Source organism: Ceratotherium simum, chromosome 5 (assembly GCF_057802395.1).
Source record: "Ceratotherium simum simum isolate JZ-2026a chromosome 5, ASM5780239v1, whole genome shotgun sequence".
Taxonomy (NCBI): Eukaryota; Metazoa; Chordata; class Mammalia; order Perissodactyla; family Rhinocerotidae; genus Ceratotherium; species Ceratotherium simum.
The window spans coordinates 8,168,892-8,193,405 of NC_141904.1; the positions used below are offsets into that span (position 1 = coordinate 8,168,892).

Sequence of the window (24,514 nt, forward strand, 5' to 3'; positions counted from 1 at the left end):
GGGACAAAGGCCAGACAAATTATTATACAACACTAAGTTACACATAACAATTAGAATTGAGTAGCCATCACTTCCAGTGGAGATAGAAGAAAATAATTAATACCTGAGACATCTAGTAAAGCCTAATAGAGATTTATTTTTTAAGCAAGGCATATATACATTCCTAGCACTATTAGCATTAACATATGTTCACCCAGCTTGGATCCTTGTGAAATAAGAGGTTTATAAAATTTGAATGTTTAAAAAATACCAAGATTTACATTTATTGAGAGTTTTATCAAGGCTTTCAAATAAATCATATGCAATATTCTAATCACTTATACATATATTATCTCATTTGAATTTTATACCGTGAAGTACTACACTAATATAGACTTAAGTATTCAGTTTTTCATAGTGCAGGATAATTAAAAAAATAACCTCAATATTTATATCTTGGAGATGTAATGAATATTATAGTCTTCTAATTTTTAGAAGATGTCTTTATTGTAATTTTAATTGCTCTTTTTAAAGTCTATTTCTAGATAAATCCATTCTCCTAAATAATATAATTAAGGTCACTATCTTAAACTAAAAGCAAATCCTGTAGACACTTAAGCTGTACCCCAACTGATTTGTCTTTCATTTAGCTACAAATAGGAAAAAGCCCTCCAGCAACATCTCCATTTTTTTCCTCCTAGTTCTTTCCAATTTGAACTCATTACAAACAATCCTCATAAAATGACGTCTGCTAGAACCATACTCACTGGTGGTAGAAGATGGGCGTTACTGATGTGAGCTCGGAACCCAGTATAAAGTCTTACATGCGGATGCTCAGTATTACATGTTAAATGGCTGACTGGCAGACAACTCTTTTTTATACTACATTTGAATAAAGGTATTTGTTCTTGTCTCTTCACCGTGGGTTTATTTTACCTGGTGAAACTGTAGTGATAGTGCATATTTATTGAGGATTTGCTATGTGCCAGTACTGTTTTAAGTGCTACCCAAGTGTAACCGTTTTAGTCCCCACAACAGTTCTCTGAGGTGGATCCTGCAGTCATCATGCCCATGAAACCCAGCATAACCCAAGAACAGAGTGGTCACTCAAGGCCACACAGCTGTGAGGAATACCTGGGATCTGTCTGTCTGAACCACTGTCCGTACTGTCTGAAGTGTGCTGGCATACACCGTTTACCAGCCACCAAATCTTCCGCCCTCCCCCAAATAGCCTACCTTTTGTGCAGAGGACATCATCTCCTAACAGTCACATGTTAAACCCGAATGGGGGATTGTGGTAGATAGACTAGGACTTTGCAGGAACTAGCTGTTTTTCCTGCCCTTGCTAAGAAGCAGAAGGAATGGTACAGTGACCTCCTGCTTCCTTTTCTCTCCTCTCACAGCTGAAGGCACTGGAGACGGGCAGAGCCCAAGGTTTTCGTTTGCATATGCATGTTTCCAAGCCTTGTGCCTAGACAATTGCAAGATTGTCATGTGTCCAGAGGCTCCCTTGCCAAGGGGCCAGGACAGATTCCAGTACATACTCAACTGCAAAGAGCAGACCATCATTCTCAGTTTTGTGACTGAAGTTTCAAATGTCCATGACGTGGCTCTAGAGCTGTGGCTTTAGTGAGCTTTGCTAACATGTCACTGTTTGCAAAGCTGAAACTGAAGCTTGTTATTGCGAAATTGAAATTGTTGTAGTGAGCCTGTAACACAGCTACAATGTTGGATGTAGCAAGTGGTATCCGTGTAAATGCTCTCTTGCTGTAGGATGCCATTTACCATATCAGGGCTGCCTTGCAAAGCAACAAACCACAGCTTCGCCGGTCACGTTTTATCCAGCCCATGTCTCCTTTTCCTCTTTATTATGTTCTAGGTGGCTTAGATTCCCCTGTATGCAGCTTAAACCCTGAAAATGCAAAAGGCTTCTGCAGTTAAGAGCTCTCAGGACCATGTAATGCTGACCTATTATGGAGACACAGTTCAGTGTTCTAATCTGGTTTCCATCTGAAATAAAGCCAAAAGTCAGTCTCTTTTCAACCTCTGGCAGTTTTTGCCCTTGCTGAGTGATTGGGAAACCTGAAAACAATTCACTGAATGTTAAGAGAGGATTAAGTTACAACATTCATGCTTGTACCTACTGGAAGTTATCCTGCCTTATATAACATTTTGGATAAAACTATATTGTAAAATTTTATAAGAAAGAGAAAGAATTTAAGGTGGTAAAAAAGGAAAGAAACTAGTGGCTCGAAGGAGGGGGCAAGTAAATAAATTCTTTGAATACTGGCAGCTTGTGAGGACATGTGTAGGTATATTTTACTTTGTTTAAATTCATTGATACTAGTTTTTTAAAACATTTTTATGGATTTAAAACATTTTCAAGATTGGTTTATTTTTTCAAGTTGTTATTCAATCACTTGAATCAGATTTGATTCTAATTTCTGCCTGGCATGGTTGAGAACTGTTACTTTTCTGTATGCAATATCAGTCTCAAACACGCCTGATCACAGGGATCACCTGGGACTATGTAAATCTATAAAAGTACACATTTCTAAGCCTAGACCCCAGAGGTACTATTCATGTTTGGGGTTCAGAATTCTGCATTTTTTCTTTCAAGTTTTTATTTTGAAAATAAAAATATTCAAATCTGTATCTTCACCTAGATTCAGCAATTGTTAAAATTTGCCTCTTTGCCATTTGCCACTGTAGATAGTTAAATAGATGATGGATGGATGGATGGATGGATGGATGGATGGATGGATGGATAATTCAGCCCCTTTTCGCTAAGGCACTTAATAATCTGTTCTAATTAGTTTCCTTCATGGTTCCTTCACAGTTTGCAGTCCCCAGGGTTAATGTAGAAAGGAACAGTAGATGTTTAGTTAGAAGGTTACACTCAACATATAACCGTAAAATGATTCTTTTTTATTGTGAAACAATTTCATACATATAAATATGCATATTTAAATATATATGTACCCTTTAAAGACTAATAACAACCTATCACCCTTGTTCCCACCTCCCTGTTAGAACTAGAACCTTAGCAGGAACTTCAGGCCCCTGTGGGCCACTGCTAAACACTTGCCCCACATCCCTTCACCTTCACATGCGACCATTTTCCTGAATTTTATGTTATTAATTCCCTAACTTTTCTTTGAAGTTTTCCCATATATATAAGAAAAAAAGTGTTTTTGTCTCATTTTCCTCCTTTTGAACATTTTTAAGTGATATATGTGTTCTCTGGTGACTTGCTTTTATTTTTCTGCTCAGTGTTGTAATTTTGAGATTCATCTCTGTTGATGTGTGTGGCTGTAGTTTGTTTTCACTACAGTATACCATTGCATCATGTGAATGTACTAGAATTTATTTATCTAGTGTACCACTGATGGACATTAGGAATGTTTTCAGTTTCTTTTAATATGAATTGCAGCGTGTCGAGAACATTCTTGTATATATCCTCTGCATACGTGTGCAAGAGTCACTTGAGGGTAAATTCCTAGGAGTGTCCAGAATTTAAGGTTCTAGAAGTATGTGGTCGTTCTCCTAAACACCAGAGATTACCATCATTGAGAGAATAGCACCAATTCCTTGACCTCCTTTGGTTGGCCTGCAATTGGGTCTTGCTTTTTGGTGTGCCCCAGAATATTTTTTTAACCTTTAAGACACATAGGGGACTATTCAACTAACTCCAGCTCCAGACGTGAGTGGAAATGGTCCAAGACTGCTGGAATTCTGACCCATGCTTGGCAAGACAGTCATTTGAGCTGGGAATCTATGTACTGGCTTGTGCCATGGTGGTGTTCATTGAGTCAACTCACAATCCAGAGTGACGGCTCACTCCTATGGTGTTCTGATGCTTCTTTGACATATCTACTCAAAGTTGGTGACCTCCCATGCTACATGAACAGCACAAATGACCACATTCTGTACTCTGATAAACAGAATGACTCATTGGAAATAAAATGGACTTTGGATTTAGAAGTACTTGACTTTAGCAGAGCTGACTATTTACGTATTCGATGTTGTTATAATTAGAGATAGTATATGAAAGTGCTCCGCCCTTTGCCTGAGATTTGATAAGGATTCAGTAAATTAAACCTTTGTCGATGCTGTTCTCCTTGTTATTTATCATCACCCAGAACTCAGAAATCCTAAAATTCCTTTCTCTGGTAATAACTTCTTTTTTTCTCAGTCTTGACTGAATCCATGAAATCTCTCCCCTACCCCTTGTTTCAAATCTCCTCTCAACTTCTAGTTTACTTCCCTGAGTTATTCTCCTAATGTTCACATGTACATACATATACATATTTTTTATTCAAATGTTTGTGTCTTCTTTTGGCCTCTCCTTAAACATAACATGTCCCAGTTTGAACTTTTGATTCCTGACCTCCCCAGGCCCACCATTTTCCTCTCTACTTCAGTTGATAACATCCCATCAACCTAGTTTTCCTGGCCTAAAAATTGAGACTCAGCCTTGACTCCTCTCTTCTCCTTAGTCCATCAGCAACTCCTGTAGGTTCTGCTTCCAAACTGTGTCGCACATCTGACCACACATAACCCTCTGTAGCGTCACTTCCCCAGTCTAAGCTCACATCAGCTCTCACCTGGATTACCGCTGCCATCCCTCTCTCACTGCCCCTTACTTCCATTCTTGCCCCCTCAAGATAAAATATAAATCAGATCTCATCATTCCACTGGTTAAAATCCTCCAAAAACTCCCAACTGCAGCTACAACAAATTCCAAACATTTCACCACGGTCCTCAGATGTGATCAGACCTCTGTCTACATCTCTTACCTCGGTTCTCTTCGTTCACTGTGTCTCAGTCACACCTGACCTCTTTCTCTCCCTTGAATATTCCAAGCTCAGTGTCGCCTCAGGTCCTTTGCACTTACTTCCTGTCTTTCTGGAACTCGCTTCCCACATTTTTAGTGTAATGCCTCCTTTCATAGTTCAAATAGCTCAAAAGTCACCTCCTGAGAGAAGCTTTCTCTGACCCTCCTGAACTTCTCATCCATGTTTTTCTTAAACTTTTTGCTTTGTTTTCTTCATAACCATACTGTCTAAATTTAAACATATATTTGTTGACATGTTTTTTAATCTCACTCCGCTAGAAGGTAAGTTCTGGCAGTGTCCATCTGCTTACTGCTCTGTTTTCAACATTTGTGATAGTGCCTGGTGCATAATGGGCACTTGGTAAATATTTGTTGAATTAGTGAAGGTATGAGTGAAAGGTAACTAGAGGCTAAAAATACTACAAAACTTCATATGTATCACTAAGTAAAGTAGTAACTATATGTATTTTCTAAGGTATTAAAGTGTTTTCTTTTTCAGGACTAATTGGAATTCTTCAAAATGTCAGGTAAGTTTTTGTGAATAAATTTTTATATGCTTTATTTTCAAATGCGAATTGTGTGATTGCTTTCCTTAAAAACTTGGAGTTTATTCCATTTTGAAGTTTTCTCTAGTTTAACATTTGAAGAAAAAAAATATATATATATAAGTATATACAGACAGTCCCCAACTTACTATTGTTGGACTTATGATTTTTCCACTTTATGGTTATGGGAAAGCCATACTCATTCGGTAGAAACTGTACTTTGAACTGTGAATTTTGATCTTTCCCTGGGCTGGTGATATGTTGCACGATCCTCTCTCGTGATGCTGGGCAGCGGCAGCCCCACGGCTCCCGTCAGCCACGCCATCATGAGGGTGAACGATACACTTACGGCCCTTCTGTTTTCACTTTCAGTCCAGTATTCAGTAAGTTACATGAGATATTCAACAGTTTGTTATAAAATAGGCTTTGTGTAAGATGCTTTTACCCAATCGTAGGCTAATGTAAGGGTTCTGAGCACGTTTAAGGTAGGTTGAGCTAAGGTCTGATGTACAGTAGGTTAGGTGTATTAAATGCATTTTCATTTACGATATTTTCAACTTACAATTGGGACATAACTCCATCGTAAGTCAAGGAAGATCTTTGTGTGTACATATATATATGCACATTTATAATATGAACATTCCTATCTATCTTTGACAGAAGAAGATTAAAAGGGATTTATATTGGCATATATATACCAAAAGGTCTCTAAAGTATGTAGGGAAAATTAGGTAAAGGAAAAATACTGGTAGGAATGTAAGTCTGCAGAGAGAGGTAGTAGTAATAAAAAGCCTGCGATGCCAGCCTGCCTTCACAGAGGAGGGTTCAAAAGTAGGCCCTGCATTTTCAGGCAATGCAGAAGATGACAGAAGGAGAGAAACACTACACTTATGGGATTTGTTTTTTCTGAGATAAAAGTCAACCAGTTAAGAAATTCAGAACTTCTCCTTATAGTGAGTCCAGAAGAGTGTCTAATTTCAACAGAAGGACAAGGTATAACATCGTGAAAAGTGACTTCAATACAGTAGTCTGCCTTATCTACGGAGGTACATTCCAGGACCCCCCAGTGGATGCCTGAAACAGCGGATAGTACCAAACCCTATATATACACTATGTTTTCTTCCATACATACATACCTATGATAAAACTTAATTTATATATTAGGCACAGTAAGAGATTAACAATAATAACTAATAATAAAATAGAGCAATTATAACAATATACTATAATAAAAGTTATTGTAGATCTTATCAGACTCAGCATGTGATTTTTTTTCTTTCCTGAAGTCAAAAACTTTCACCTTTTCACTTAAAGGAAGCACTTCATGGCTTCTCTTTGGCATATCCAAATTGCCAGCATCACTACTCTTGTGCCTTGGGGCCATCATTAAGTAAAATAAGGGTTACTTGAACACAAGGTCTGTGATACCACAACAATAGATCTGATAACCAAGACGATGGCTAAGTGACTGATGGGCAGGTGGTGTATACGGCGTGGATACACCGGACAAAGGGATGATGTATCTCCCGGGTGGGACAGAGTAGGATGGGGCAAGATTTAATCACAATACTCACAACAGCCCACAATTTAAAACTTATGAATTGTTAATTTCTGGAATTTTCCATTTAATATTTTCAGACCGTGGTTGACCGCAAAAAGTGAAACTGCAGATAAGGGGGGACTACTGTACCTTCCTTGCAGCAATTGTAGTGACCTGGGTTGCTTTCACTGGAGATACAGACTAAACCACCTCTGACGAGTGTCTGGCACCACTGCTTTTTAAATCATTAAATATTTATTGTGTTATGTTTTGAATTTATTTAAACACAGTCATTTTCCAAAAAGGATTAGGGAAAAAATCAGATTACTCTATGTATAACTGTGTTCTCCATATTATATAATGGGAAAAAGGATTTTTGCTGCTGTGCAGAGAATTTGTGTAGGTAAGGATCAGCATCAGGTCAACTGATTCACTAGCGTGAAAGCTCTCTGCTTTAAGCATAGCACAATATAACTGCTTAGTTTTATTTTTAAATCTATATTCAGCCTGAAAACTCATCAAATATGTTAATAGGTTGATGTCTAATATGCAGAATGAATTATGTTTTTTGTAAGAAATATGAGTGTATTTCATATTGATTATACTCACTGATGCATACCAGCAAGAAAAAATGAACACATTCTGTTATCATATTATCATCTCCATTGTAAATCATGTCCCCTCTCTCTCCCCAAGGCGCAGTCCCCACAGCCCCTGAGCAACCTGCAGATGAAATGGAGAATCAAGTAAAGGCTCCCGATCCAGGGCCTGATAATCCTCCTGACTACGAGTCCCATTTTGTACAAGGTGGGTTAAAGATTCAGGGAGGATCTTTTCCTTCTCCAGAAAACCATACTAATAGTTAAGATTGCTTTTAAAAGTAACTAATTAATTGAGTGATTCAATAGATAAATATTGAATACCTACAGGTGCCAAGTAGTGTACTAGATGTTAATTAGAACATGTTCTGTCTTCGTAGGATTTGTAGGCTGCTGAGGAAGGAAGCTGTACAAACATTGATGGTATTCTCTTCATCTAGTGTGGAAGTATAAAGAGAATGTTGAGGGGCACAGAAGAGAGTAACTGACTCTACCAGGGTTTTGGGGGAAACCCTAACTGAGGAAGTTAAGTTTTGTTGGCATGATCAAGAAAAGAAAAGGGGTGGGGGACCACGCCTGGCGGAAAGAACAATACGTCCAAAAGCACAAGATCATGAAGGTCTGGGGTGAGGCGTGTGTGGGACAAACGGCAGGTGCAGTGCAGAGAATTGGAGGTGAATGGCCTTGAGTGTTGACTACGAAGTTTGTAGTTCTGTAAATATTTTTATAAGTCTGAATACACTACTGGTGGTGACTCAGGAAAATGGACACTCATACTGCTAGTGAAAATTTGAGTTATTATAGTCTTTTTAGAAAGTAATTGGGTAATGTGTAAAATTTTAAAAATTAAAAATATATTTACTTGTGACTAAGGAAACGGTTTTAATCAGGATTGTATTCAAATACATTTTTAATGACTTAGTGATAGATAAGATGTAGGAATATTTCTTTAAATACATATTTAAGTGTATATTTAGAGGTGGAAATCGTTGAGTGAGTCTTAAACGGACAAAAGAAACCCCAGTATCCACAGTATGATGGCAAAGATGTTGTTTTGCTCTAAACAGATGACCCCTGGAGCCCAGGTGACCTCTGCCCCTGCGATGTTTTCTGAAAACAGCAAGGCTTCCTTTTCTCCTTTCTCTCCTGTGTACGCATGTCATGTAGATCTGATCCGGTATAACTCCTGATTACTGGCCCCACCCCTGCTAAATCTAATGTCTTGACAATCCTAAATTATAATCACGCTGTATCTGACCATTTCTATAAATTTACCTCAATGACTACCATCATGATCTACATATTCTATCTTATATTCACCAATCACTCTATACCCAAGAACCTAGATTCTACTGGAAGAGAAGCTTCACCATTTCTAAATAAACATTGGTTATAAATGATGTTCTGCTCATCTGGGAAAATGTCTGTTCCTCTCTATATCAAAAAATTAGCAAGAGAGTAGGATACGCCCTTGAAAATAAATTGACTACATAAGTTGAAAAATACTATAGTGCAGAACATACAACCAATAAATTTTCAGTTATGAAATATAGGAACAAAAATTTACTGTGATTGCCACCTAGTGGCTGTACTATATACTTATTTATGATGACTGACGCAAATTATGTCCCTGTTATTCACGTTAACGAACTTGAAATACTATACTTGACATATTTGGCATTAATGAATTTCTTTAAATTCAAGTATGTAATTTTCATTTGAATTATAATACTGGATATGTGTTCCCCCTGAAAATAATTTTGTTGCAAATATGTTTAAAAGAATACTTAATAAAGAAATCTTTGTTACATGTAGTCTATTTAAAGAGAAAATGACACAATTTCTTGACATAAAAAAGGATGATTATATTCAAAATAACTAAGAAAGCACAAATCCCATAAAGCAGTATTTCTTTCAGTGTATTAGTAGGACAATGCTCCATAATAGACTTCTTTCTTTAAATAAGTGTGGGATACTGTAGTTACACAAAGTTAAACATGTTCTGTTTTGTTTTGTTTTCCTGTGGAATGAATCAGAACCCTTAATGGCAATTTCAGAGCTCAAAAGGGAGTAAAATATGCTTGTTTCCCACACATAATTTGATCCTGTTTTTTCCTTCACTTCTTGTAACATCTCTGAATAATACATACTTATGACAAAAATTATTTGATTACATAAATTTGTATATAATTTTTCTTAGAAATATAATCTTTATACTGAATAGCCACATAATCTAAATTGTAAGTTTCTTATTTAGTGATCCTCGAATTTTATTACATGAGATACTTTTATATTAAAATCACATGGTTAATATCACAAGAATTATCCATCAACTCATCGAAATGATATAACAATTAGTATTCTTAAGATAGTTTATATGACTTTTAGTTGCATTGTTATTTTTAATAATAATTCTAAAAAAGCAGGGAGGGATATCTGATTTCCAGTCCAATCTGAGTACTCTTAAACACAATTCTTAAAGGAATTCAAGTATATTCTTCATGAGAAACTGAAGCATGTAATTTCTTCAATTTTTTTCCTAAAGACATTGGATCTTTTTTTCTCCCTTAGCTCTAAGTTGACGTTGTTTCTTGTTGCTATTATTTTTACTTTAGTCTCTCCTGACTCTCAGTCTCTGTCAAGAGCTCTGTGTCCCCTACCCTTAAACACTGGTGTCCCCACAGCTCCTTGGTACACTCCCGTGCCCTCCCCTGCCCTGCCTCCCGCTCTCACATCTTCCATTGACCGTCCTTTTACACACTCTCCTCAGTGATCTCGGTAATACCTATGGTTTCGTTTGCCTTTAACCACTTATGAACCCCTTAGCCCCCGCTCATATCCATCTCCTTTGCTCTAAATTTGCGTTTCCAACTGCCTGTAGACCACTTCCCCTGGATGACCCTGGATCTCAGACTCAGTGATCCTCAATCCAACTTTGGCGTCTTGCTCCCGAACACATAGACTCTATTCTTTCTGTACTCTCGAAACCCAAGGGACCCTAATCAGAAACTTGAGAATCTTTCCTTGCATCTAATCTGTTACCAAGACAATACTGTCTCTTAAATGTCCATTATTATTTCTCCGCTTTCTGCTCCTTTCATCACAATCAAAATTCTTTGCCTTCCATCTGGACTCCTGCAGGCACCTCCTGACTAATCTAACCTTCTCATTCACAAGGTTCCAAATGTGAAACTGATCACTCCACTTTCCATTTCATCTGCACATGGGTCAAGTTCTCTGCACAGAGTGTATAGGTCTTTCCTAATCTTCTCTCCCTCCCCACCTCCTTCCTAGCATTGTCTGCTAAATCTCCATACAGTGCCTTTACTCCCACGGTACTGAGCCTCCCTGGGCAACTGCTTGCTTTGCGCCTATGCTCACTGTAAAACCTTTGCCCGTCACGGAAGTGCTGTCTGGGTCTACTGTGTCAGCACTTTCATCATAGGGACCCCCTCTGCTAGGTCAGGTGCCCCTCCTCTCTAATCCCTTCACACACTATGCACTTACCTATGGTTACACCAGTTACTCACTTCATGATAACCATTCACTTTTTTGTGTGTGTGCGTGAGGAAGACTAGCCCTGCACTAACATCTGTTGCCAATCCTCCTCTTTTTGCCGAGGAAGATTGGCTCCGGGCTAACATCCGTGCCCGTCTTCCTCCACGTTATATGAGGGACGCTGCCACAGCATGATTTGATGAGTGGTAAAATAGGTCCAAACCTGTGAACCCCAGGCCTCCAAAGCAGAGTGCGCGAACCTAACCACTAGGCCACCGAGCCAGCCCCGACCCTTCACTTTTTCTCATAAATCTGTGTGTCCTCCACAGAACTGGGTGTCCTTGAAGACAGACGTGTCTTTGTACATCTTTCTGTCCTTAGCAGCAAGCACAGCAGCTGGTCCTTGACAGGGGCTTGAGGAATGCCTCCTAGATAAGGGAAGGTTTAATTTCTCTCATAGCCTTATTTTCAGATGGTGTTAGGAGAAATGGTTTCACAATTCATGACTTTCATGAGTGGGATTTTTATGTGTAACGTGTCCCAGACTTCATCAGCTTCAAAAGCCACTCTTCCCTTTGATGCCCGAATCACTGGAATGTGAGCCTCTGGCCAGTTGGCCTCACAGGAGGTGCCATCTTTGCTTTATTTCTCATCCCAAAGAACTTCTCGGGCAGTGTCCCTTCCTGGTGGTGGCTGGATTTCTCAGCTTAGGCTGACCCCAGAGCACTGCTTTGTCTCTATGCTGGTCACCTCTGACTGTCCTGAGACCAGCTTTCTGCTGGCTGAGCTATTTTTTCCTGTACTGTGTTGTCCTGTGGGAGGTGGGGGGTGTGCAGAACCTAAAGATTTAAGGACTTAAAAATAGCTGCTCACTAGAGTTGCTCCTCTGGTCTACAGTTCCAAGGCTTTCCAGAGAATCCCGTTTTGGATATTCCTCTTCCTAGCCTCTGATCTAGGGGGAGTATTATCACAATTTAATTAAGGATGCTTGAGTTTTAGTTCTGACTCTGCCGCATATTAGCTATTAATCCTTCAGCAAGTCACTTAACCTCCTTATGTCTCAGTTTCCTCCTCTGCAAATGAAGGATGATAACAGTACCTACCACATAGAGTTGATGTAAAGATCACAAGATTTAATACTTGTAAAGTAGTTAGAACAGTGCCTGGCACATAAGAGCTCAGTAAGTGTTAACTATTATCTTGGTTTTTTTTTTTTAATAGTCAACGTAGCTTCCTCTAACAGGAGTTCCTTCCAGATCTGCATGGTTTGCAGGACCCAGTTCTTTGGGTTCTCTGAGAGAGCATCGTCTCCACCTTACCCCACTCTCTCAAGTCTTTTTCATTCTGCAGCAGTGACCTTTTCAAAGAACAGCTGCCAGTGGAACCATCCACATTTTTCAGGAGCTATCTGTCAGTCCCTGCCCTACACAGTTGTGAGCATTGCTTTTTGTTACAAAAAGATACCAGATTCCGTAGTCTATTGACCCCCAGTGTCCAAAGCCTGGGTTACTTGGGGACATGTGATGCCATTTGTGGGGCTTCCTTATCACAGCCCCCGTTGGGCTTCTACTATCCAGTCTTGTTCCCTTTAGCATTCTTACCTGGACCTGAGGTGGATCTTGGCTTCTAGTACCTCTTGCTGTCATCTGGACTGACATCCCAATAATTCTTGAGCAGATATACAAGAAAACACAGATATATGCACATACATACAGTATAAGAACAAACAGTAATTTTCAGAAAGAAACTGCAGTTTAACCTATATTTAAGATTTTTTTTTTTCCCCCTCAAGGAAGGGATCCACAGAGAACTGTCTCCAACCGTGATAAAAACAAGCTCCTGTATGGTTATACATCACAGTTTTGTAACATTGTCTCTATCTTTTCCATTCCAAAATAGAATCTTTCCTTTCTCTACATTGGTTAAATAAAAGGGTCTTTAAATCAGTGGCTTTCAAACATTCTTGATGATAATCTACTATGACCCACAGTAAACAATACATATATATTAGTATTTATTTTTATTTAACCAGCACAAATTTCACCAAGCAATACTCAATACAGTGAGTATATAGCCTGTGGGCAGTACGGTTTGATATTTGCTATTTTATTTTAGTCCGATCTAATCAATTTTATTTATAAAAACTGCAATTGTGGACCATTAAATTGATTTCATAGACCATGAATGTATCTACAGTTTATAAAACACTGTATTAGAATAATGTTTCTCAAAGTTAGTTGTTGATAAGAATTAATGAAATAGCTATACTTGTATCAGATAAAATATACTTTAAGACAACAATTGTTACTAGAGATAAAGGGCATTTCATAATAATAGAAGTGTCAATCCATCAAGAAGACATAAGATTTATGTACATATATACACCTAAAAACAGAGCTCCAAAATACGCAAAGCAAAAACTGACAGGACTAAAGGATGAAATAGACAATTCAGTAAATTAATTGGCCAGACTGCAATATCCCACTTAACAAAAATGGATAGAATGACTAAGCAGAAGATCAGAAAGGAAATAGAAGCCGTGAACAACACTGTAAACCAAACCAGACGTGATAGACATGTCTAGAACACTCTACCCAACAATAGCAGAATATACATGCTTCTCAAGTGCACATAGGACATTCTCCAGGATAGACCTACTAGGAAGACCATAAAGCAAGTCTCAATAAATTTAAAACAACTGAAATCACACAGAATATATTCTGCCACAGTAGAATAAATTAGTAATCAATAATAATGAAAGGAAATCTGGAAAATCACAAATATGAGGAAATTAAAAAATACACTCGTAAATAAACAAAGAGGCAAAAAGAAATCACAAGAGAAATTAGAAAATAATTTGAGATGAATGAAGAAAAAACACAATATATCAAAGCTTATTGGATGCAGCTAAAACAGAGCTTAGAGGGAAATTTACAGCTGTAAACACCTACCTTAAAAAAGAAGATCTCAGATCAATAACCCAACTTTCCACCTTAGAAATAAGCCAAACCAAAAGCAAGCAGGAGGAAATAATTGAGATTAAAATAGAAGTAAATGGGGCCGGCCCCGTGGCTTGGCGGTTGGGTGTGCGGGCTCCGCTGCTGGCGGCCTGGGTTCGGATCCCGGGCGCGTACCGACGCACCGCTTCTCCGGCCATGCTGAGGCTAGGTCCCACATACAGCAACTAGAAGGATGTGAAACTATGACGTACAACTGTCTACTGGGGCTTTGGGGGGCAAATACATAAATAAAAAAAAAAAAACTTAAAAAAATAGAAGTAAATGAAATAGAAGAAAAACAATAGACAAAATGAACAAAAGCAAAAGTTGGTTCTTTGAAAAGATCAACAAAATTGAGAAACCTTAGGCCAGACTGACCAAGAAAAAAATAGACTCAAATTATTAAAATCAGGAATGAAAATGGGGACATTACTAACAACCTTACAGAAATTAAAACATATTATAAAGAATACTATGAACGGTGATATGCGAGTAAATTAGAAAACTTATATGAAACAAACAGATTCCTAGAAAGACACAAGCAACTGAAACTGACTCAAGAAGAAATAGAAAACCTGAATAGACCTACATAACAAGTAAAGAGATTGAATTAGTAATTTAAAAATTTCTGACAAAGTAAAGCCCAGGCCTAGATGGCTTTATTCGTGAATTCTACAAAATGCTTAATTAAGATTTGAATACCAATCCTTTACCAAAAAATGGAAGAATAATGAAAACTTCCCACTCATTCTGTGGGACCAGTATTACCCTATTAGCGAAATCAGACAAAGACATCACAAGAAATGAAAATTACAGACCAATATCTCATATAAATATAGATGCAAAAATACATAACAAAATACTAGCAACATAGTAACCAAATCCAGCAACATATAATAAGGTTCATATAACATGACCAAGTGGGGTTTGTCCCAAGAATAAGAGGTTGGTTTATCATACAAAAATCAATCAATATATATACCATATTAATGAAATATAGGACAAAACCCACATGATTGTGTCAATAGATACAGAAAAAGCATTCAACAAAGTAAAACATCCTTCATGATAAAAACACTCAACAAACTAGGAATAGGCGGGAACTGCCTCAATCTTATGAAGGGCATCCATGAAAACCCCACAGCTTAACATTATACTTAGTAGTAAAAGCTGAAAGTACTCCCCCTAAAATCAAGAAAAGACAGGATATTCCCTCATGCCACTTCTATTCAACATTGTACTAGAGGTTCTAACAAGGGCAGTTAGGCAGGGACAAGTAATAAAAGTCATCCAGATCAGAAAAGAAGAAGCAAAACTGTCTCTGTTTGCAGATGACATGATCTCGTATATAGAAAATCCTAAAGAATACACACACATGATCTATTAGCACTAATAAATGAGTTGAGCAGTGGGAGTTTAAAACAGTGAAGCCACTTTGGAAAATAGTTTGGCAGTTCCTCAAAAAATTAAAGCTATTCCACTGCTCGGCATGTACTCAAGAGAACTGAAAACATGTCCACACCAAAACTTGTGCACCAGTGTTCACAGCAGTGTTCTTTATAATAGCCAAAAAGTAGAAACAACCCAAATGTCCATCAACTGATTAATAGATACATAAAATGTGACATATCCATACAATGGAATATTATTCGACCATAAAAAGGAACGAAGTACTACCAATATGTGCTACAACATGGATGTACCTTGAAAATATTATGCTGAATGAAAGAAACCAGATGCAAAGGCTACATGTTACATGATTTCATTTATATGAAATGTCCAGATTAGGCAAATCTGTAGAGACAGTGGTTTCCAAGGGCTGGGGCAGAAGATGGCAATGACTGCTAATGGGTATGGGCTTCCTTTCTGGGATGATGGAACTGTTCTGGAATTAGATAGCAGTCATTAAAAGCACCCTGTTGAAGTTAAGTAGACCTTGCTATCTTTGTGACCTTAAACAATAATGACAATAAATATAATAAAAATGTACAGTGCTGATTACGTGCTAAGCCTGGTGCTAATCTTATCACAACCTAATTAAGTAGGTGTATTATAATCTCCAAAGGAGAAACCTAATACATAGAGAAGCTAACATGTTACTTGATGTCTCAAACCTTATTCCTACACCTCTGAAATGGGAATAATTATCTCATAAGGTTTGAGAGGATTAAATAAGATAATATGTGAATCTCCTTAGTACCTTTTTGGTGTATGGTACACATTCAGAAAATGGAACTTGTTATTTTTTAAGTGAATGCTGTGTGATCCAAATTATCTTCATGTAGAAAGTCATGCTAACTTCCAATATATTATAGTGTTAATAATGTATAATACTTTTATTTGTTTTTGAGCACAGGACCCCCTGGACCAGCTGTCCTTCTACCTGCCGGCTACCCAGGAGGCTTGCCTACAAGATACTACAGTCCACAGCAGCCCAGTACCTTCCCCTTGTACCAGCCAACTGGTGGTGTCCATCCTATCCAGTACCAGCCTGGCAAATACTCTTTGCCAAATCAGTCAGCTCCAATAACATGGATGCCAGGGCCAGCTCTTATGCCAAACTGTCCTCCTGGTCTAGAATACTTAGCCCAGGTACTCCACACAAATCCAAGTTATTTTCTTATGAAGTATGACTGAGGATCTGACAAGAAGAGACAAAGGGCTAGATGGAGTAGATAGAGGTGATGGGTCAGTGGTGGCAGATGTCTAGTTTGTGAGACTGTAGGAATGGTAGTACTAATTTCAGAAATGTGAAGGGGGAACAAAGAGTATAGGAATGTTTTTGGTGGTTGAGTATCATTTTCTAAAGGATGTACATTGAATTTTAAGATAACCAAGATGCCCTATTGAAGGCAGTTTAAAAAATAGGAACCAAAGAAAACCTATCAAAGATCCTAATTGCGGTATCATTTGCTTAGAAGTAGAGTTAACATCAAGAAAAGCAACATGAAGAACAGAACAGTAGACAGTAAGTGAATCATGGAATGCCTCAGCCCATTGCTTCTTCTCACCACCTATAATTTTCATCAGCCATTCCTGCCACCCCCCAAACATACAGTGTAAATAAAAATAGGGGACCTACCAAGGGTGTTGCTTCAGATCAAGTTAACAGAAAACCCCTTCCCACAATACAGCGACTTCTCATTTTCTGTCTGTATAGACATTCTGGAGCTACGAGGACATCCAGATCAGAAACTGGGTCAATATGTCAAATTGATGTACCAAATGGTATTGTTTAAAAACACATGTCACAAACTCAAAAAAAATTGCTTAATGAACATAAGACAAAGCTAGTATTGGAAATCTCTTAAAAGCAATTGAATCATGTTTTGCTTTTAGAAAAGCGAAGTGTTGAAATACATTCTGAGCAGGGGACTGGCCAATTCAATACGTGTCTCCTTGCATAGTCAATCAAATATTCCTTGGAGTTGACATATTTGTCTTTTCAATTTTATATTTTGGTAGAGACCCTGTTAAAATCCTGTGCATTGAGAACCATTGGTACTATGTTATGGTATTGATATTTGAAAGTCAGTACAGTTGGATCAGGAAAATTGCGATTTTATATGAGTCAAAAATTTTATTAAATTGTTGTTTTGGCAAAATATTGACAAAATACAAAGCCAGTTATTCAGGTATACAGTCATAGAGTAAACCCCCCTACATTATTTCAGAAGCTTATAAAATGTTTATAGTTAATCAAGTTTAGAAAGTCTGTTTTGTATATTTGATGATAAATACCAAAATTGTCCTTAGAAATCCAAGATCTGGAGTCATTTCTCTTTTAAAAAGGTATAGCTTTGATATTGTTCATTTAAATATAACAGTTTCTTAATTTCGTCTATTATTCTGACAGAAGTTAAATGAACATATTTTATGATTTCTGTTTTCTCTTTCAGGAATATTTTGAGTTAAAAAAATAAATGAGAAAAAGAAACAAAACAGGTTTGGAGCAGACAAACCTGGGTTTTCCTTCTGGCTCTGCTTCCTCTTCACCGTACAGCCTTGAGGAGCTTCCCTGACCTCGTAGTGCTTGCATTTAATCATCAATAAAATAGTACTGGCAACACATACCGTATTACATTGTTAGGAGAATTTTTAATGAGATGAGGCTTATAATGTGCCTACTAGTTTTGGCCCCCAGGGCCCACCCAATGGGTGATAGCTATGTGGATGTTATTCATTAAAATTCCTTATTTGTGATTGGAAGACACAGAGCCAATCATTTTTTTTATCATTTATCCTAGTCTTTTTGCAATCTCAGGTGCAGATGACACGAATCTTTATCAGGACTGTCAAAACTCCATAGCATCCGAAGTAGCAGGATTCTGTTATTTCTAGAGTATTGGGCTTGGCCCGTGACTGCAGCGATTTGTGAGAGAGCTGCTCCTAACAGCTGTAGCATCTTACTGGGCAACTTCATCCACACTAATGGGCCTCATTTCTTTAGAATATTTTGCTCAGCAGTGGATGCATTTACCAAGCAGTGAACATTTTTACTTTTTAGTTCTAGATGTTAACATCCTGGATTTTTTAAAGAAACTATAAATCACTTTAGTGGCCATTTTTGATATTTTATAAGACATTTTTAGACCCCCTCACCTGATTGTTTTCATACAAGAAAAAGGTTTTAATGAAGGAAAGATTGTATCCTCTCTATACCCTTCTGTAATCAATCATACCACAAAACATTCAAGTCCAGTTATTTTTAATTTTGTTTTTTACCACATTCATGTATTTCTCATTAATTAATGTATTCAATGAATATTTGGTGAAATATGGTATTTCAGGAAGTGTTCTGGGCTCGGGTTATCTAAAATTATATTTTTAGATTAATATTATCTAAAATTGTATAGATACGATTAGTCTGTCCTCAAAGAGGTTTCTTCTTTTCTGCTAGAATATTCTCAAATATAACAGGTAATGGGCCCATCAGGCTGTCTGTCTGTAGAGTGATTCCTAAATGAAGTTAAGGTTGAAGTTTATCTAATGGTATTCCCAATCTCCCTTTTCAAGAAATCCCATTCCAGAATGTTTCCTCCCCTTTGTGCTAATCCTTCACATGCTTCCAGTCCTCGTGGACCCTCCCCTTATTAAAGTATGCACCGAGGGAGGACCCTGGCATTAGTAGCTGAAATGAATGGAAGTTATTGTGTTAACCTTTTCCAAAGGTACCTATGAAATACAGTTATGTGCCGCATAACGGCGTTTCAGTTGACGACGGACCACATACATGATGGTGGTCCCCTAAGATTAGTACCACGTAGCCTAGGTGTGTAGTAGACTGTACCATCTAGGTTTGTGAAGGTACACTCGATGATGTTCCCACAGCGAAATTGCCTGAGGCATTTCTCAGAACGTATCCCTGTGGTTAAGTGACGCATGACTGTAACATAAAACTGGACACTCCTGTGTGAGGTCCACCCTGGCAGAGTCACTCTCCCCATGCCACTGAGAAAATTGCTTTCTCTATGGCTTGTCTGTGTTAAAGCATCCTGAACTTCTTGAGCAACTCTAGTCTGGGTGACATGTCACAGAGACCAGTGAGTAGGGACTGAGCTAGGAGCCATCTGTGTCAACACAGGTTCTTCTAGATGCTGTTACTGTAGCAGGGAGATGATTTTCTGATATACCAGGCAACTGTTTATCTTTTAAACTAGAAATAGAGAAAAGTGGTTTTCCTATCCAGACAGCTGTGCTAATAACCATCTGATGAGGTGCAAATGGGCTAATTTCATTTGATAAAATTTTTTTTTGATTGCATTTAATTTCGAAAAAATATTTTAGTATCAATTGATACATTTTAATACCTATCTCATCACTTTCTTTTCTCATGCTGATTTGATTTAATTCTGGTTTTTCTCTTTCTCCTAATTGCTTTGTTCTGTCCCAACAGTTGGACAACATACACGTTCTTCAGCATTTTGAGCCTCTGGAAAGTATGTATAATTTTGTAGTGTTCAGCAGTATTTGAATCAGGTAGAAATTTGCATTATCCAATATTTAGTTCTTTATTTGTACTGATCATTTTTTAGTAGTTGAAAGAGAAAAAACTCTTCTCTATTACCCTCTCTTCAAGAAAGTAATGAAGGGAATTATTTTGTATAATTTTATCCATTTATATATCATATATAAGTTCTTAGACTTGAAACTAAGAAAGGACTTACACTTTATGTGGTCACGCCCTCTAATCCTTACCCATCCCTTCTTCTGCATATTCACTTTTCTTGTGTGAGGAAAAGAGAGAGCCAAGAGACTAAATGGGTTAGCCAGGAGCACCATAGTCAGCTAAGCAGCAGGAGAGCTGGAAATAGACTCCAAATCTGCTGAGTTCTAGTCCAGTGCCCTTGCTTTGGAAATAAAAAGAAATCACAGTAAACAATGCCTGTTCTCAGTTCATCCTCGCTAGATTACTGACCCTCATGTGCCAGCCCTACACGTTCATTTGACCACCACATGGAGCCTTTGACTATCCTTGGCTCATTTTCTTATTTGCAATTAGTAATGACCCTCATCATCTCAGCATATTTCATGAGCTGATTAATTTATGGTCCAATGTATAATTTTATCTAAATAGTTTTATAATTAAAGTTTACTGAATTTAGGTATTCCAGGAATACTGTTTCAATCTTTGCTTTTATTGTTTTTAAAATTATTTTATACTGAGATTCTTAGAAATGTTTTAAATTTTCAAAATAACTAAGTACTTATAGGGCATATTACTATTTTGATGTTCTAATCGCATATATTTCACCTGAAATTTTTAAAAAACTATTTTTCTTTAAGCCCCTAAGAAATACTACAAAAGGACTTCTTGAGGCCCATTTTCACTGCTTCTAATTTAAGATGGCTTTCTCATTTTATTTTTTGGGGATGACAGGTATTGAAACTAATAATAGATATGATATTAAAAACAACCTGGACCAGATGGTGTACATCGTAACTGAAGATACAGACGACTTTACCAGAAATTCTTACCGGACACTAAGGCCCTTCGTCCTCCGGGTCACTGACTGTGTGGGCCGAGAAATCATGACAATGCAGAGACCTTTCAGATGTACCTGCTGTTGCTTCTGTTGTCCCTCCACCAGGCAAGAGGTCAGAGAACAGAAGTCTAATCCATTGTTCCCTCCTGTTCCAACTCTTCACGGCATGATTGTGCTCCTTCAAAAACGACGCAGGAGGGAATTTTCACTGGATCTGCTTGTCACAATGAAGGAAGATAGTGGGGAGGGAGGAAGCCAAGTTAGCTCACCTACAGAAAATCACACAGGGCTTTTTCTTGTGGGTTCATGTTTTGTGGTGCTATTCAGTGGGTTAAACACAAATTAAGGTTGTTTAGTCAATGAACACAATTCTATCAGTTGTGTCTTCTGAATCAGAAATTTACCTGTCACCTAGAACAGTAGTCACACACATTTTATCTGAATGTACCTATGTATCCAGATAAGCACAAACATATGCTTTTAGAATTGGAAGAGACCTTAGATAACTTTACACTACCATCTCAGCCCATACCTTGCTACAGGTAAAGAAAGGGTGGTTAAGTGCCTGATGATGGTACTGGAATCAGAGTGCACATGTGCTAAGTTCCAGTGGGGTTGCTCTTCTATGACCTACACAGCTCTAGGAAAGTTGTTTGCCACAGGGAAAAGAAAAGCAGTTTTAGAGGGAGGTCCAAGAGAATTTGAATTTCAGATATGCCACCTACTTAAATTTGGACACTTTACTTCTTTGAGCTTCAGTGTTCTTATCCGTAAACTGGGCATATACTCTATTGGATTACTGGGATACTTAAATGATATGTTAATTATCAGCATTTACAATAGTAATTTTTTTATAGCCCTCTCTGTGCCTTGATTTATTCACCTGTAAAATGGAGATATTAATAGTACCTATCTCATAGCATGATTATTTTGAGGATTAAGTAGTAAACAAATATCAACTGCTTAGCACAGTGTCTGACAAACAGTGTGGTGCTCAATGAATACTAGCTGTTGTCAGATATCTTACTCCTTTGTCATTCTTGTCTTTGTAATAATAGTCTTATATTTGAGGTGAATCTCTGCCTCTTATCCTTGATGCTATTGATACAAATAACCAATAATTTGTATACCATTCTATAGATAAGAGAGAGAAAGTGAATTTTACTTGAGCCAAGCTGAGGATTATAACCCAGGAAAGCAGCCTTCACAAAGGACGAAAGTGTTCTGGAGAAGCATGGTTTTCAGTACACCTTTTTACCTTTTTAGAACAAAGAACATACATCAGACATGCCCAGGATACATATCCATCAAAGTTTTAAAGAGATATTCAGTTGCAAATTAGCAGGTCAACATGACCCTGTTGTCCGAGAAAGGAAACATCTTCAGGAGTACTGATACTGGCCTCAGGAAAGGAAGTATGCATCCTTATCTTCAAAGAGTGCATTCTTGTACTTTGAGATAATGTTTAATGCGTTCTTTGCTTTAATGGTTAAAGCAGATGTACAATGTATGTTTGACAGGCTGTAAGTCAGGCTTCTTTAGTTCAAGCCAAATCAGTTTAAACAAGAATAGCTACCCCATATACCTCAATATGTGAAAATTTCTTCTTAATGCTTTTGTATAGTAGGCATTTTTCTTCATATTCATGAATTGAACTTAGTAAATCACAGCCTCTAAGTTCAGCCTTCCGAGATTATAGGAAGCCAGCACAGAGTAAAGAAAATCAAAATTACAGTCTTAGTCCAATGTATGGAACTTTAGTTCCACAATGTTATCTAGATTTTTTTCTGATTTCTCCAGTTTTACTTGTATTCACGTGTACGTGTGTGTGTGTATTTATTTAGTTCTATGCAGTTTTATCAGCTATGTAGATTCCTGTATCCATCACCACAATACAAATACCAAACAGTCCATCACTGCAAAAAAACCCCTTTATAACCACACCCCCCTCCCTCCCTCCTCTTCATCCCTAAACGCTGGAAACTACTAATCTGTTCTCCATCTCTATAATTTTGTCATTTCAAGAATGTTATATAAACAGAATCATATAGTATGGAACCTTTTAGGACTGGCTTTTTTCACTCAGTGTAACTACCTTGAGATTCATACAAGTTGTTACATGTATCAACAGTGCATTTCTTTTTGTGCCTGAGTAATATATCATGGTATGCATTTTTTTAAAGGTAATTTATTTGTATACAGTTTTGATGTTTTATGTCTTAAGCCTAGACTTATATGAGATCTCAGTCCTAGGAAACTATCAAATTTATATGTTTGTGTATGTGTGTGAATGTATATACATGAACAATAATATCTTGATTTGACAGTTCATGAAGCTGCATAGTCCTGCCCCATGATGAGACCTAGGGGACTCAAAATTCTTAGGAAAGTATATATGACACCAGAGAAATTGTCAGTAGAACTTTCACTGTGGGCTTTTACCAAATAATTTAATTTTATGACTCTTTTATTATTATTAAATATGAAGATCTAAGTTCTTCACAAAGGAATATTATAAATATAATTAGCTAAAAGAGGGTAGTGGACAATATTTTAAAACTCTTTAAAAATGGGTTTATATTCCCATACACACATTCTGTTGTTTTCACATTATACAATTTTTAAAATGCTTCTCTTCTTTTTGTTTTCTATTATAATTGTCATGTCTGAAGATTTAAATCTAAGAAGTTAGCCTTTTACTTTTTTGTGGATTATGCCAGAAGACATGAGACTCCTAGATCAGAGACAAAGAACTTGATTACAGCATAGTAAGCAGCACGAGCATCAGCGTGTTTGTGTAGGTGCCCTTACCCCTAAGTTGTATGGGGTTGACTTGGAGAGGCCAGGCAGATGCTACATGTATAGCTGAGGACAACTGAGCTTGGAGAACTGACCATTTTGTAACTAGCAGTAACTTTGTCCCAAAGGGAAGCATGACTTCCTCTCTCAAGGCTATTCACTGAAATACAATCCTGAGAAATAGACCAGGTAAAATGGAAGACTCTCTCCCAAGAACAATTCCCCTAGTCCTTGAATGAAGGACACATCTGTGTTGTGTGTATGTATATACGTACGTGTGTAGCATCCTTGCCTTGTCAATGCTTCATTTGCAGCTGGAGGTGCAGTGTCCTCCTGGCGTCACCATTGGCTTTGTTGCAGAGCACTGGAACCTGTGCAGGGCAGTTTACAGCATCCAAAATGAGAAGAAAGAAAATGTGATGGGAGTGCGTGGGCCGTGCTCAACCTATGGCTGTGGTTCAGATTCTGTTTTTGAGGTAAACAAATGTAAAAATAATATTTCTACTATTTTTTCTACATGTGCTAACAGACCTCAGAATGGTCTGATTTTAGATGAATTTTTCCTGTGAATGAATAAAATAGTATGAGGAGAGAATTAATTAACCAGTTGACGTCAAATGATTTTCAAATTATTGGTAGCAGATTGCTCAGTGTTTTCCAAAATGTGAGCTCCTTTTTAATGATTTCAGTGTTTGATAAAGGTAAGAAGAAATCATTTAAAACATTAGACCT

General features: G+C 37.5%; 1 protein-coding gene across 6 annotated transcripts in view; it reads left to right on the forward strand.

Annotated features, from left to right (window-relative positions):
* PLSCR4 (phospholipid scramblase 4) overlaps window positions 1-24,514 on the forward strand; it is a 43,731-nt gene that overhangs the window by 16,377 nt on the left and 2,840 nt on the right. For 3 of the 6 annotated variants that reach the window (XM_087430420.1, XM_087430421.1, XM_087430419.1), the window contains 6 exons: window positions 5,316-5,343; window positions 7,598-7,708; window positions 16,354-16,589; window positions 19,894-19,936; window positions 20,869-21,095; window positions 24,097-24,258. In XM_087430420.1, the coding sequence (XP_087286546.1) occupies window positions 5,337-5,343; window positions 7,598-7,708; window positions 16,354-16,589; window positions 19,894-19,936; window positions 20,869-21,095; window positions 24,097-24,258 (786 nt within the window). In that variant the 5' untranslated portion in view covers window positions 5,316-5,336. Of the gene's footprint in view, window positions 1-5,315; window positions 5,345-7,597; window positions 7,709-16,353; window positions 16,590-19,893; window positions 19,937-20,868; window positions 21,096-24,096; window positions 24,259-24,514 lie in introns of those variants that run through there. The other 3 variants (XM_087430416.1, XM_087430418.1, XM_087430422.1) reach the window with 3 other exon arrangements.